This window comes from Serinus canaria, chromosome 1A (assembly GCF_022539315.1).
Source record: "Serinus canaria isolate serCan28SL12 chromosome 1A, serCan2020, whole genome shotgun sequence".
Taxonomy (NCBI): Eukaryota; Metazoa; Chordata; class Aves; order Passeriformes; family Fringillidae; genus Serinus; species Serinus canaria.
In genome coordinates, this window is record NC_066314.1 from 48,837,021 (window position 1) to 48,849,356 (window position 12,336).

The following is a 12,336-nucleotide window of genomic DNA, read 5'->3' on the forward strand; positions in this document are numbered from 1 at the left end:
TGTAAATGGAAGTCTGGGTAGTAGGGATGATTTCCAGGAGCAAGTATGCTTCAGCAATTTTTATCTAAAGGTAACACAAAACAGGACAGAAACACAAGGAATAGAAGGTTTCCTTCACCACAGAGGGTTTTAGATCCCAAGGAGTGACACTGCAACACTGGGGTCACTGGGACACAAAAGACAGGGGTCTTCCTCTTTTTTTTTTTTTTTTTCCCTTTTATTTAGATTTGGGTTTAAACAGTAAGAATGGTCTGTCCAGGTTCTTCTTCAACCACCAGCTGAGCTGCAGGAAGCCCAGGTGGGACTCTACCTCAAGCACAGGAAGCGCATCAATGTGTGCATGCCCCATGCCAACAGTGCCTGCTGGCATGTGCACAGGGGTGTTTTTGGTACGTTATCTCCTGAGGAGCAGGGTGCTAAAACCCTTCCCCAGTGCCTTCCCTGGAGTCCCTCCTCAGCCATCCTGCTTCCCCAGACCGCCCCAGTGAGGTGTGTGGTGACACAGCAGTGGTGCAGGGAGGAAGGCTGAGAGCACAGCCACGAGCAATGGATTTTGGAGACCAGCTCATTGGGAAAGAAAAACAAGAGGAAAAGGTTTTTCTCAAAACCTTGGCCTACGAACCAACCAAACACTTAGGCTGTGCCTTACTCCTTCGCTTCTTCTCCAAGCGTCGCAGGCGCTTCTCCTCCCGCCGGCGCGCCTCCTCAGCCTCCTGGTGCTGCCGGCACTTGTGGAAATTCTCCACCACCACCCCCACGAACATGTTGAGCACAAAGAAGCTGACGATGAGGAGAAAGGAGATGAAGTAGAGTAGCATCCAGGGGTTGTTGTTGATCACTGGCTGGAGTGGGAGGAGAACAGAGGCAGACGTTGTCTTAGCAGTAGAGGAATAGGGATGCAGTGGGTGGCAGCCCAACAGATCCTGCTTTACAAGGTATTGAAATAACCATGAGTGAGACAGGAGGGAGCCAGCGTGCCCAGAAAGACACATGACATTATTGCTTCTTCATTACAAATAGATAAAGACCCACTGACCCTACCACAGACACCCACAGCATAGCCACAGCTACACCCTCCTACATGGCCTAGACAAGGCCATGGACATGACCCCTTGCAAACATGTGAGCAAAGCATTCAGAAGAGGCCTGAAAGGGACTCATGGTTTGAGGGAGGTACTGAAGCAGGATGTAAAAGGATGCTTCTGCCTTACAGGCACAAGGAAAGTGAAAAGGTCCTTTCACAAGAAAGTCCATGTACCTGCTGGTCAACAGCCACAGCATCGAGTCCATTATACATAATATTGACCCAGCCATCCTTGGAAGCCAGAACAAAGAGGGACATCAGAGCCTGCAACATATAAAGCAAAGCTGATGTGGAGCAGGTGCATCTGGCAGGCAGAAAAAAATTATTGTGGGCTTATGCTCTTACACACAGCACTGAAATACTCTTCCTGTGTCTCTGCACACATCAAAACCTGCTCTTTCCCATGGGGAGGACAGGGATGGGGTGACAGGGAGCCATGCGCAGCCAAACCCACCACAGGAGAGAGTTTGTGAAGAACATCATCTTCATGGCAGGAGAAAAGAGAAAATCAAGCTCTCTGCTGCCACCACTTTTCTTTCCCACTCATCCTGTAAGTGTCATTCTGATATCAACCAACTAGTGACACAGCTTCTGCATGGGCATGCATGCCAAATAACTGCTCCTTCTGGCTTTCCAGGCACTGCATCTGTTCCCTGGGGAGGAGACAAATCATGTGTTGGGTTCCCATCAGAGGGAGGAGCTGTGGGCAAACTCACCTGTCCCAGGTTGTCGAAGTTATACTTGTGGTGCACCCACTTGTAGTTGGCTGCCATGCAGTCAGACCGGTTGGTGATGTTCCTGATGTCGACCCCCAGGCAGTGGTAGAATTTGCCCTTGAAAAGCTGCAGGAGGGGAGTGACCCCATCAGCTCCTTTCCCCACAGGGTTCCCCATGCTCCCTGGATGTATAGAAGCTGCCAAGATGCTGCATGGCCTGCAAGACTGCAAGCCACATTGAGCATGCCAGGGACACGACCAACACAATGTGAAGGACAGGCTCAACCATTGCAAAGGAGGCAGGACCACCCTTGTAAGCTCACACTTGGCTTTTCAGCCTTCTCCATTGCTCCAGGGCAGCAGTGACTGTAAGCCCACCATCTGACAGTCCTTAAGGCAGCCTTTCTTCTGCCTAGTATCTTCTAAAGGGAAAAAGTATCTTCTAATCAGTCCCCTAGAGTAATCTTCACTCCCTGCTTCCCAGTTACTGAGAGTGCTGATGGGAAAAGAAGATCTCATCTGAGGGTAAAGAACCAGAAAAAACATCCTCTTCTTCTCATATATATTTTTTCACAAAGCTGCACTGCACTTCTGTGACTCTTCTGCCCAGGGCTCTTTTCCCCATATGGAAGGTACTGGATTGTGCATTTGTACAGATGCATCAGAGCAAACTAAGTATAGCGCATTCCCTGAGATGGAAGTAACGCCCACACCCTTGCTCCTCTGCAATGCAACAGCCAAAAATAAGGAGGATTAAATTAAAAAATTAGAGAAGTTTGTGGGTGGATTTAGGGCTGAGAGTGAGGGGGAGAAAGAGAGCTGACTGGGGGCAGGGTTCATGCGAGCAGGCACTGAGCTGCTTGCCCCTGTGGGGAGACATGGAGCCCTGGAATCCAGGGAGCCCTGTGCTGTGCCAGCCCTGCACTCTCACTATGACACTGACCCAAAACCTGACCCAGCTGCTGCCAAGTGTGAGCACTAACTCCTGCCTCTCATGTCCAGCACTGCCTGCACTTGCTGAGCACCTGTCTGTGCTTGCCAAAGGCTGTGTCATTATGGAGATGACTTGTGGAAGAGGGTAAACACAGAAAATTCACTGGCTTCGCTGTCTCCCCTGCTCTGCTTGGCTGCCTGTGTCTGTTATAGGACCTGGGAGTACAGGCGCCTGTGGGGTGGGGGCTCAAGGGCTGTTTGAGGGACAGTAACAACCTACCTGCACACCCAGGATGCCAAAGATGATGAAGAAAGCACAGCAGATGAGGACAATGTTTCCTATGGGCTTGAGAGAAGAAATGAGGGTCTCCACCACCAGCTTCAGACCCGGGGCTCGACTGATGACTCTGGAAAGGAAGGAAGGGGAAGGGTGACAGAGGGACACAGCAGGGATGTTTGACCTAAGCTAAGCATTTTCAGTAGCAGCAGACTCCTGTCTCCATGTGCAGTGACCCCTCGATAGAGATCCCTCCCCTGTGATCAAAAAGCCTTTTCTCTCCCATGGATTTTGTTCTTTCATGAGGAACCTACAGCATCAGACCCATATGGCTAAGGGGGACCTCCTTGTGGCCTATTGCTTGTTAAAGACAACATTTGGCCTGGCACAGCCAGATCTGACCCTGGGACCCCTCCTGGGGATAACCAGTGGGAGGAGGGGGCCAAGCAGGGCTTGGTGGGGTTCTGACCGGAGGGGACGTAGGGTGCGCAGCAACCGGAGCACTCGCAGCACCCCCAGGATTTTGGCACCACCAGCAGAGGCCACTGAGACCACAATGTCAATGAGAGACACGAAGACCAAGAAGCCATCCAAGATGTTCCAACTGCTGCGGAGATAAGCCTGGTCCCCAAAATACAGGCCTAGAGAGACCACCTGGAAGAGAGGGGAGAGAAGAGAGGGTGAAATGGCTCCTATACTACCTGGTAGAGGGCAACTATGGAGAGAATGGGGGGGGGAATAATTATCAACTCCTTATGACACTGAAGTGTCATCTCTTTATCTTTTCCTTTTATCTGGATGTCTGTGAAGGAAAACATCTTTTTTCTGCCTCCCTGAGTACCATGACACTGTAGGGGACACACAGGAAACCTTTCCCTGCCACACCAGGGGCTTGGGGAAAGTCTCCCAGGTCAGAGTTCACCTGGGAGGTAAAGTCAGGCACCAAATTCATACTTTGGCTCTTAAAGGAGTAATTTGTTAGTCAGCAGTTCTCAAAAACAGTGAGTGCTACAGAAATTGGTGGACATGGGGAGATACTAACATCCAGCAAATCATGGTCAAAATTCAGATATGAATTTTAGGGGTTTAACTTCCAGCACACAGTTTTAGGACTTTTCCCCAAATATGAGAAGGGAATAACAAGGTTTTCTGATTGTTGCAAAATACTTTGCCATCTATTGAATAATAATCTCAACTTTGAGCATGTCATTAATATTGTTGTAATGTCCCCCATTCTTGCTCCAGGAGAAAGGGAATGGACATTTGACATCATTACAAAATCCATACTTGAATGCCAGCTATCCTTCATGAATATGAAGATCCAACTGGATCTAATTCCTACAATAAACATCTCCTCTATGCCTAACAAGACAGGACTGAACCCCAGGCAGTATCTGCCTTTATAAAGGTAGAGGGAAGGACTGGCACACCAAAAAGATGAACACACATTTTAAAAGGGTGCTGAGCAAACATGAACAGTGTTTGACACTGGAAAAAGGCTCTGAGCTGTTCTCCAGTAACTTACCTTCAGTGTCATCTCAGCTACAAATATTGCTGTGAAAATGTAGTTGGACACAGTGAGAAAGATTCTTTCCTAGAAAAAAAATAAACAAACAAACAAAAAAAAATCAAAACAAAACAGAGAAAGACCTTAAATGTATTTTGACTACTTCCTGTTACTCTGTCAGTCCCCTCTGGTGATCTTGATATTTTTGCATTCCTGTGAAGGGTCTGAAGTTGATGAAATAAGGGAGATGTTCTTGGCAGAGGTCAGTGCTAGGCAGATTTCAGCTCATATATCTCGGCTTGGACAGGATCCTATGCAGCTCTGCCAGACCATAGTGGATGGGATTTTTTGCATCCTGCAGATCTGGTTTCAAGGGGGCCTCTGCCCTTTACTGTCAGTGCTGCTCAGGCCTAACCTGCTGCACTGACCTGGCACCCCTTCCCGAAGAGCTGCTGAGTATAAACCACTGATTGTGCCCAAGTGCAGCAAAGTCTGGGAGTCAGCTAAGGCAGACAAGCAGAAAAAGTAATTTCACTTGCCAGCTTGAGCCACCTCCAAGATAGCTCAAGAGCAGCATACATGAATGATGATGTGCCATTCCTACAGCATGGAAGTTACTTCTATCTCAGTTCCACTCCTAGTCCCTTTTGCCATTCCTCCCTTATATGCAGGCTGCTGGAGGAGACAGAAGAAACTAAGCTTTCTGTATTATAAAGTGGGTTGCCCCATTACAAGAGCCTGCAGGGGAAACAAATATTTATGTCAATTACTAATATTTAGGTATTTGAATAGATGAGCTGGAGCTAGTGTTTAATGCTGAAGTTCTTCCAGAGATCATAGCAGTACCAGGAACACTCAGGAACCACAGTTAGAGGATGTGCTGTAAAGTGGGTGACAGGTAATGGTTCTCACCGTGCTTCTGTGTTCAATCTGGGGTCTTTCCAGGGCAATGGTGATGCAGTTCAGGAAGATGAAGGCCAGCACTACATGGTCAAATAGCTTGTGAGCAATGATGGTCTGGCAGAGGAGGCGAAACCTGCAAGAGAGTTCCAGTAGGCACCTGTGCCTTGGGCAGAACAGATTTAGGAGCAAAGAGGACACAGAATTAAGTGTTCTGGCCAAAACTGGGCTCTGATATAGCAGCTTTCCTATCTCTGACACTGATGCCCCTTGGAATGGCAATAGCCCGGGGTGGTAAATGGTCACATAGGGAGCCTGGAGCAGAGCAAGGGCAGAGCAATGTGCTGAACCTCCATTGATTTCTCCACTGCCAGAGTGGTATCCCAACCACTATGACCCTGTGCTCCTCTCCTGCCTTGTAACGAGGCTGAATTCCAGTTTTCCTCCCAAACTCACACTTTGTACCACCCCACAGTGAAGAGGCCACATGCTGAAAGCTCAGGAGAGGCAGGTTGGTTGGCAGATGTGGGGACCACACTTCTGAAAGACACTGTGTACATTAACATAGGTGTCACACAGAGCAAAAAAAGCTCTCCCTCGTGACTTAAAATGAAAGCCCTTTCTTTTCAAGGGGCAATATGAATGGGTGACAATAATGTTAGCTGGGGTACATGGACATTTTCTCCTGGTGTGATCTCTTTAACAGGAAGAATTCAACCCAAATTTCCTTCTTTTAGGCAAGAAGAGTTCTAACTTTACCCTAAAAGGTGTGATATAACTGCTGGTAAGTTGGTACTGGTACTGTAAATTAAATGAAGATGCTATTCTGGTACCAGGGGAGGAAATATCAGTATTATGGAGTCATCAATAATACATTCTTTATCCTCTTTGTGTTAACATTAGTATTCCCTGCCTTGCTTTGCTATAAATATTTATGATTACAGAAAATAAAAATGGGATGCTCCAAAGGGAGGGAAGATCACAATAGCTATTTAGGATGCTCAACTTTCCTTTCATTGCCACAGTCTAGGAAAAGAAATGCCTTTTGGCTGTAGAAGGGACAACGGAGGAGAAAATACACATTCTCAGCTGCTGAGTTTGAAGTTGCCACCTAGCACCAGGGGATAAGGCCAGTAGAGCAACAGAATCTGCCCCATCTTCTCAACCCTCTCATGGCAAAAACCGCACAAACCTGTTCTGTGGAGAGAAGAGATATATGGACCAGTCTTCCCGTAACTCACACCAGTCTGGCTTATAGACTTCCATCATCTTCCGGATGCGAAAGCACAGGCTCTGTAGGGATGCAGCAGAAGCAATTGCCACTGGTCACCTTCCCACTTGCCTGAGAGAGATATTTTTCCTTTCACATCTGACTCAAATGCACCACTACCTGCTTTTATTTAATCCTTGATTGAGAAAATCAACTCAAAGGCAATAAGTCATGGAAAAGAAGGTGGAAGCTGCTTTGCCAGGGCTTTTTTACCTCTTGGCATCTGGTTTCCTCCCCAGATCATGAAAATAAAACTGCTGGTGTCCCTTCTAGAGGAGGATGCTGTCCCATGATGCCCTCTTAGAGGTGTTAGAGGGACTGTGTTACATGAGGGCAATGTTTCCTCCCTACCTCAGCTAAATGAGAAGCTAGGACAAGAAGGCTTTCTGTTGGCACTTGGGCTGAGAATTTCATACAGACATTTATGTCTGTTCAAATTTCTACTGACCCTCACTCCACTTTTTCCACTCTCTGATCTGCTCACAAATTGCTGTCCCCCAGGCTGATACCACAAAACCCACCTGCCTTGCCTGCAGTGCCTGTGCTTCCTGCTCTGGTCTGCTGATGTTCCCCACAAAAAACTCTCACTCTTGCACAGCCTGACCTCCCCCATCTTGTAGAAATCACTGGCTGCAGTGCTCTGAAATAACAGCCCTGACTGACCACATGTATGTCGCACATCTGCCTTCAACCCTCCACCCACCTGCCTTACAAGCAGCCTGGCAATGTGGTGTGAACTTGTCTGTGCCTAGAAAGTCCTATCTGCATTTAGTCCTCCAGCTGTCCTCCAGCCCTCCTAAAGCACCTTCGCAAGCTTTTCCATCCACACGCAAGGAAACTGAAATCTGAGGATGGATTTGGGGTATCCCAGAGCACTGTGATGTAACCCCAGGATCCTCCACCAAGCACTCACATAATCTATTTCTTCATCATCCTCTCCCCGTTCTTTGTGGTTGTTCATCTTTGGGAAGATCTCCTTGACAATACTGGGCATTTTGCCATTGCAGTCCTGATGCTCACTGGCCCCAGGTGGTGCTCCCAGCCTGTGGGTCACTCTGTGGCCAGAAGGGACCGAGGCCAGCTCCAGCAGGTCACAGGACCCTTTGTTATCCAGAGAGAGTGTCCGGCGGTGATGAAGCACCCTTCCTGTCCCATCCGGCTCCCCATCTGCCGCCTTGTGTGCTTCCCCAGACAGGAGGGACTCGTGCTCAGCTGAGGGAGGTTTGTGTTTCAGGCTGTGTCCCCGGGCCAGGCTGTTCCAGCTGGAGCGACGGCTTCCCCAGGCTCCGCTGCGGCTCCAGGCACCGTAGTGGGAACTGCGGGAGCTGGACTGTAAGAGTGGGGTGGGGACTCAGTGACTCTGGCACACGGAGGGAGCATGTGCTCCTCTCTCAGACCACAGACTGCTCCCTGAGCCCCTAAGGCAGAAGGCTGCCATTTATCAGACACTGAGCAAGTTGCATGGTGGGATTTCAGCAGCAATCTCAGTAAATCTGACAATAAATTGGTAATGAGTTAGCAATGGTATTGACTGTGATTACTTTATAGCACCATCTGTGTGCAAAGCACTTTCAGGGAAGGAAAGTAATAAAGCCAAAGACCAGGTGCCCAATACTGTTACTTATACCAGCACAGAGCAAGAGTAAAGTTCTCAAAGAATCTGACTGGCAGCTTTTTACACTGTGCTGGGGCTAAGGATAACACAAGGTACAGGGTGGTGGATCACCTGACACACCATCTTTGAGTCTAGTCTTAGTAAAAGGAAGAAATGAGAGAAACAGGCTTGCTGGTTACAGCCTAACCCAACCACATCAGCAAGGTATCACGTAGTACACGGCTGCTAGCACTCCCTGTTTGGAAATAATAGGGGCATGAACCCTTTAAGCCCCAAGGCACTCCCCAGAGCTGTGTATGCCAGCGGGTAGAAAGACCAGAAGCTGATGCTACAAGGTGGGCATGTCTGAGATGCACTGGCTAAACAAACCTACATGCTTGGGGAAGTGCTATGGGGCAGCAGAACATGCCATGGGGAGCTCAAAGATAAGATTTCCACTGTTACAAAAGCTCTGATAAAATCTCATCTGTTATGGGACTTGGTTCTGCCATCACTTCTTAACTCAAGGCAACATTTTGTGTCCTTTAATCTAGGAAAACAAGGAAAAGGCAAGGAGGAAAAACATGTTCCACTGTAAGAGGGAGACTGTCTTCTTGGTGTTCTCCCTCTCCCACACTCAAAGGAATATAGATAACTAATCTGGAAAAAGATTTCAAAAATCTGGAAATTTATAAAAGTAATGTGAACTGACCTGGATTCTAAAGACAGGCAATAGAGTTGTGTCAGAAGCCTACCGCAGCAGGGCAATCCTCCCCAGAAATCCCCATATTATGGCAGAAAACCAACAAAGTGCTTGGCCTTCAAAGGAAGGGTTTGACACACATTTCTACTCCCTCACTCACCAAGGACCGCTGGTCATAAGTCATTCTCCCCAGGGACATCACACTGCTCTTCCGGGAGCCAACAGCAACTCGGATCTGGTCAAGTTGCAGTGAGTTGCGTGAAGAGTTGGTGACCCCCCCAGAAGCCACTGGTGGGTTGGAAGAGGGCAAGGATGGATCCAGGTGCCCATTAGGTGTCACAGGAATTGCACAGAGCTTGGGATCTGAGTGGAAAGATGCAGAAAGAAGAATGAGCAAAGAAGAAGTTGGGTTCCTCACTATCCAGTGACTGTTTTGAAGCCTAAGCAGTTTAGCATGTTAACAGCAGCCAACAGATTGTTAGCCCTTTAGCACCAATCAACATCAATTTCTCTGATTTAGGGTGTGGTGACAAAGGCAGTGCAAGCTGGGAATGCTTTAAAGTAATCTCCTCAGCCTCCAAAACCAACCACATCTCTCCTTGGGGACAGACAGACGAGCAGAGTGGTGGCCAGGCAGCCTCAGACTGACAGGCAGAGCATGAAGGCAAACAGAGGGACAAGAGCTTCTGCATGCCAAGAGCAGACACCAGCATCTTCAGGTCTGAACAAATTCCACCAGCTGTCAGATTGGCTACTTAAAGCAGTTAGGCTGAAACACTGTGCAAGAGACTAAGATATAGGGATAGCCACAGCCATCCATGTACTGAGGTCACCTTAAAATTCCTGCAATCATACTGCACACAAAAACTGCATTCCAGTCTATTCTGCAACACTGCCCTTCTTCAAATGACTGATCCTTGACCTTTAAGATCTAGGACACTTTTGAAGGAAATCTTAAGTCCTGTCAATGACCATCAGCATTTTTTGAGATGCATGGAAAGCACAGGGTGTTGAATTTTAATGCCTGAAAGGACTGGAGCAATCATTTTTGTTTGACTTATTGCATAATGAAGGTCACCTATGCACGTCTGAATGACAGACAGCCACGGGTCCACTAACACCTCTTTAACCTCTTCTTTCTCTGCCTTCTCAGGGGTTTGACTGCCTGCATTCAGCATAAGCTCTGATATGGTGCAGCCATGTAACTCAGGATAGGACTGCTTTGAAAAGAGCTTAGCTGCAGGAAAAAACTGTGAGACAAAAACTGGAGCCACTGCTCCCTGCTGTGGGAGCTGCATTTATGCTCAGAAATGTGCCCATGGTGCTTGTCTGAGTTGTGCTGTGAATATGTTTGTGCCTGTCCTTGCACCTTGCTGATCCTGATCTTGTCTTGCTGACTGGACTTGGCTTGACCTTAGACCTTCCTCACCACTGTGGGTTTGCCTGGTAATTCCTGAACCATTGGCAGACCCTTACTAGTGTCAGTGGACTTGCTCTGCTCACCTTGTGCAAGAGTGTGCAGCGTGGCCCCTGCCCTCCTGCTTGGCTCTCTGTCCCCTTCAACTACTGGCTCACCACCCATTGCAGAGCAAGCTACTCTCACTGCTCCCTGCCACCAAGTCCTGTTTGATGTATAATACCTCTTGTAGAAAGACTTTCAGTCTTTGAGGGATAGAGACCTTACCAGGCGGTTTCTACTCAGGTTGTTCCCTCTGTTAATTATCTCTCCTTGAAAATATACAGCTTTTTTTTCAGCCTGAATTTGTCTAGCTTGAGTTTCCGACCTTTCCAATCTCATTATGCTTTTTTCTGCTCAATTAAAGAGCTATCTACCACCACAACCCCCTCCTTCTGGTCTACAACTACAGAGAGAGTGATCAAGTAACTTTCCTGATTTCTCTAAGCTTCATTAGTCTCTCACTATGAGGCAAGGCTTCCAGATTTGCCTGAGTTCTTTTTGCCATCTTGGTATCCCTTCTCCAAGTGTGGGTTTCAGATTTGGATACTGTGTTCCTGAGATAGTGACCCTGAAGATAACCAGAGACAGCCTCACTTCTCACTTCCAGTTGCTGTTCTGGAGGTCATTCAAGAACTGTTCCACATAGCTACCACATTCCTCAGGATGCCAACATGTCTCTGTTTTTCCACAAATAACACCACAAACTGGCAAAAAGTTCAAAATAAAAACTGGCATGTTCTCAGAAGCAGGAGTAAATTTTCTGCAGAATCTGCTTTTAGATTTCCCACCAAACAGCAGTAGGACCTAAGCAAATAAGAATGTTTGAGCCATTGTACCTGAGCCTTCCTGGACCTCTTGGAATTGATCAAACTCCTCCATGTTTGAAGAACTCTGATCTTCATCTGAGTATGACCGGTTGGCATCACCCTGGAACACACAGATTTAGAAGTTGGAAACTCAAACATAAAAGACCATTTGTTTTTGTCTTTCATTTCCAGAACAACTGCAGAATTGTCCTTGGCAGTGGGGCATTGTGTGATCACTGGAAAGAGTCTTCTGTGATTTGGGATGGCTAATAGACTGCACTGCTGCTTTTGGATGGGTAAAGGGTTGTCCCTAAGATAGGTTCTGTTGCGTTACACAGAACAGAAATTGTGTGAATCCCCTTCCAGAGCCTCTTTCTTTACAAGGAATAACACTCTTTTTTTTTTTTTCTTTTGCTTAATGGAATACTACCCTAACAAGGGTTATTTCATGAGTGAAATTAAAGAGGGGCGATATTTTCTAAGTCCTCCAGTCCAGTATCCTCAAAGTGTCACAAAGGATCCCTTTTTAGCACCTCTATTCCTCTTCTGATGAAGCCTTAGTGGCAGCTCACCTCAGCCTGGAATCCCTCCACAAGAATGGCCACCAGAAGATTGAAGAGTACATAATTCCCAAATGTCATGAGAGCCACAAAGTAGAGAGAAGCCCATGGCGAGGTGGAGGCCATGCCATTATAGAGTACAACATTCCAGTCCTCCTGGGTTAGGATCTGCAAGAGAGGACGAGAAAGTCAGAAAACATGAAGGAAGAACATGGAGCACATTCCCAGAAAAGGACAGACAGAGAATACACATCAGGGCCAGACCAGGCCTCTGACCTTCCCCATTAACACACACCCACTGTCACTGTCCAGCTCTGGCACTGCACCAAAAACCTTAGCTGAGCAAGAAGAAACAAGAACAACCATTAGGAGAGTCATGTGCTGAGGTGAGACTGTTAAAGTTGGGAGTTGCCACAGCAGGAGTGACTTTGCACACTGTCTCCTAGGAAGGTCCCCTGTTTGAGACATACACCAGTCTTTGGTTCCAATATGCAATTTTCTTCTTCCACAACCTTTTGTGCTGTCAG

The 12,336-nt window shown here is 47.5% G+C and overlaps 1 protein-coding gene across 1 annotated transcript in view; it reads right to left on the reverse strand.

Annotated features, from left to right (window-relative positions):
- Positions 1-12,336, reverse strand: part of CACNA1I (calcium voltage-gated channel subunit alpha1 I) — a 149,438-nt gene that overhangs the window by 18,692 nt on the left and 118,410 nt on the right. Inside the window, exons 12-23 of the mRNA XM_050969913.1 lie at positions 11,822-11,977; positions 11,280-11,370; positions 9,145-9,347; positions 7,601-8,017; positions 6,610-6,710; positions 5,430-5,553; positions 4,536-4,604; positions 3,480-3,664; positions 3,014-3,140; positions 1,801-1,926; positions 1,259-1,348; positions 650-842 (exon numbers count right to left, since the gene is read on the reverse strand). Of these exons, the coding sequence (XP_050825870.1) occupies positions 650-842; positions 1,259-1,348; positions 1,801-1,926; positions 3,014-3,140; positions 3,480-3,664; positions 4,536-4,604; positions 5,430-5,553; positions 6,610-6,710; positions 7,601-8,017; positions 9,145-9,347; positions 11,280-11,370; positions 11,822-11,977 (1,882 nt within the window). The remainder of the gene's footprint in view (positions 1-649; positions 843-1,258; positions 1,349-1,800; positions 1,927-3,013; positions 3,141-3,479; positions 3,665-4,535; positions 4,605-5,429; positions 5,554-6,609; positions 6,711-7,600; positions 8,018-9,144; positions 9,348-11,279; positions 11,371-11,821; positions 11,978-12,336) is intronic.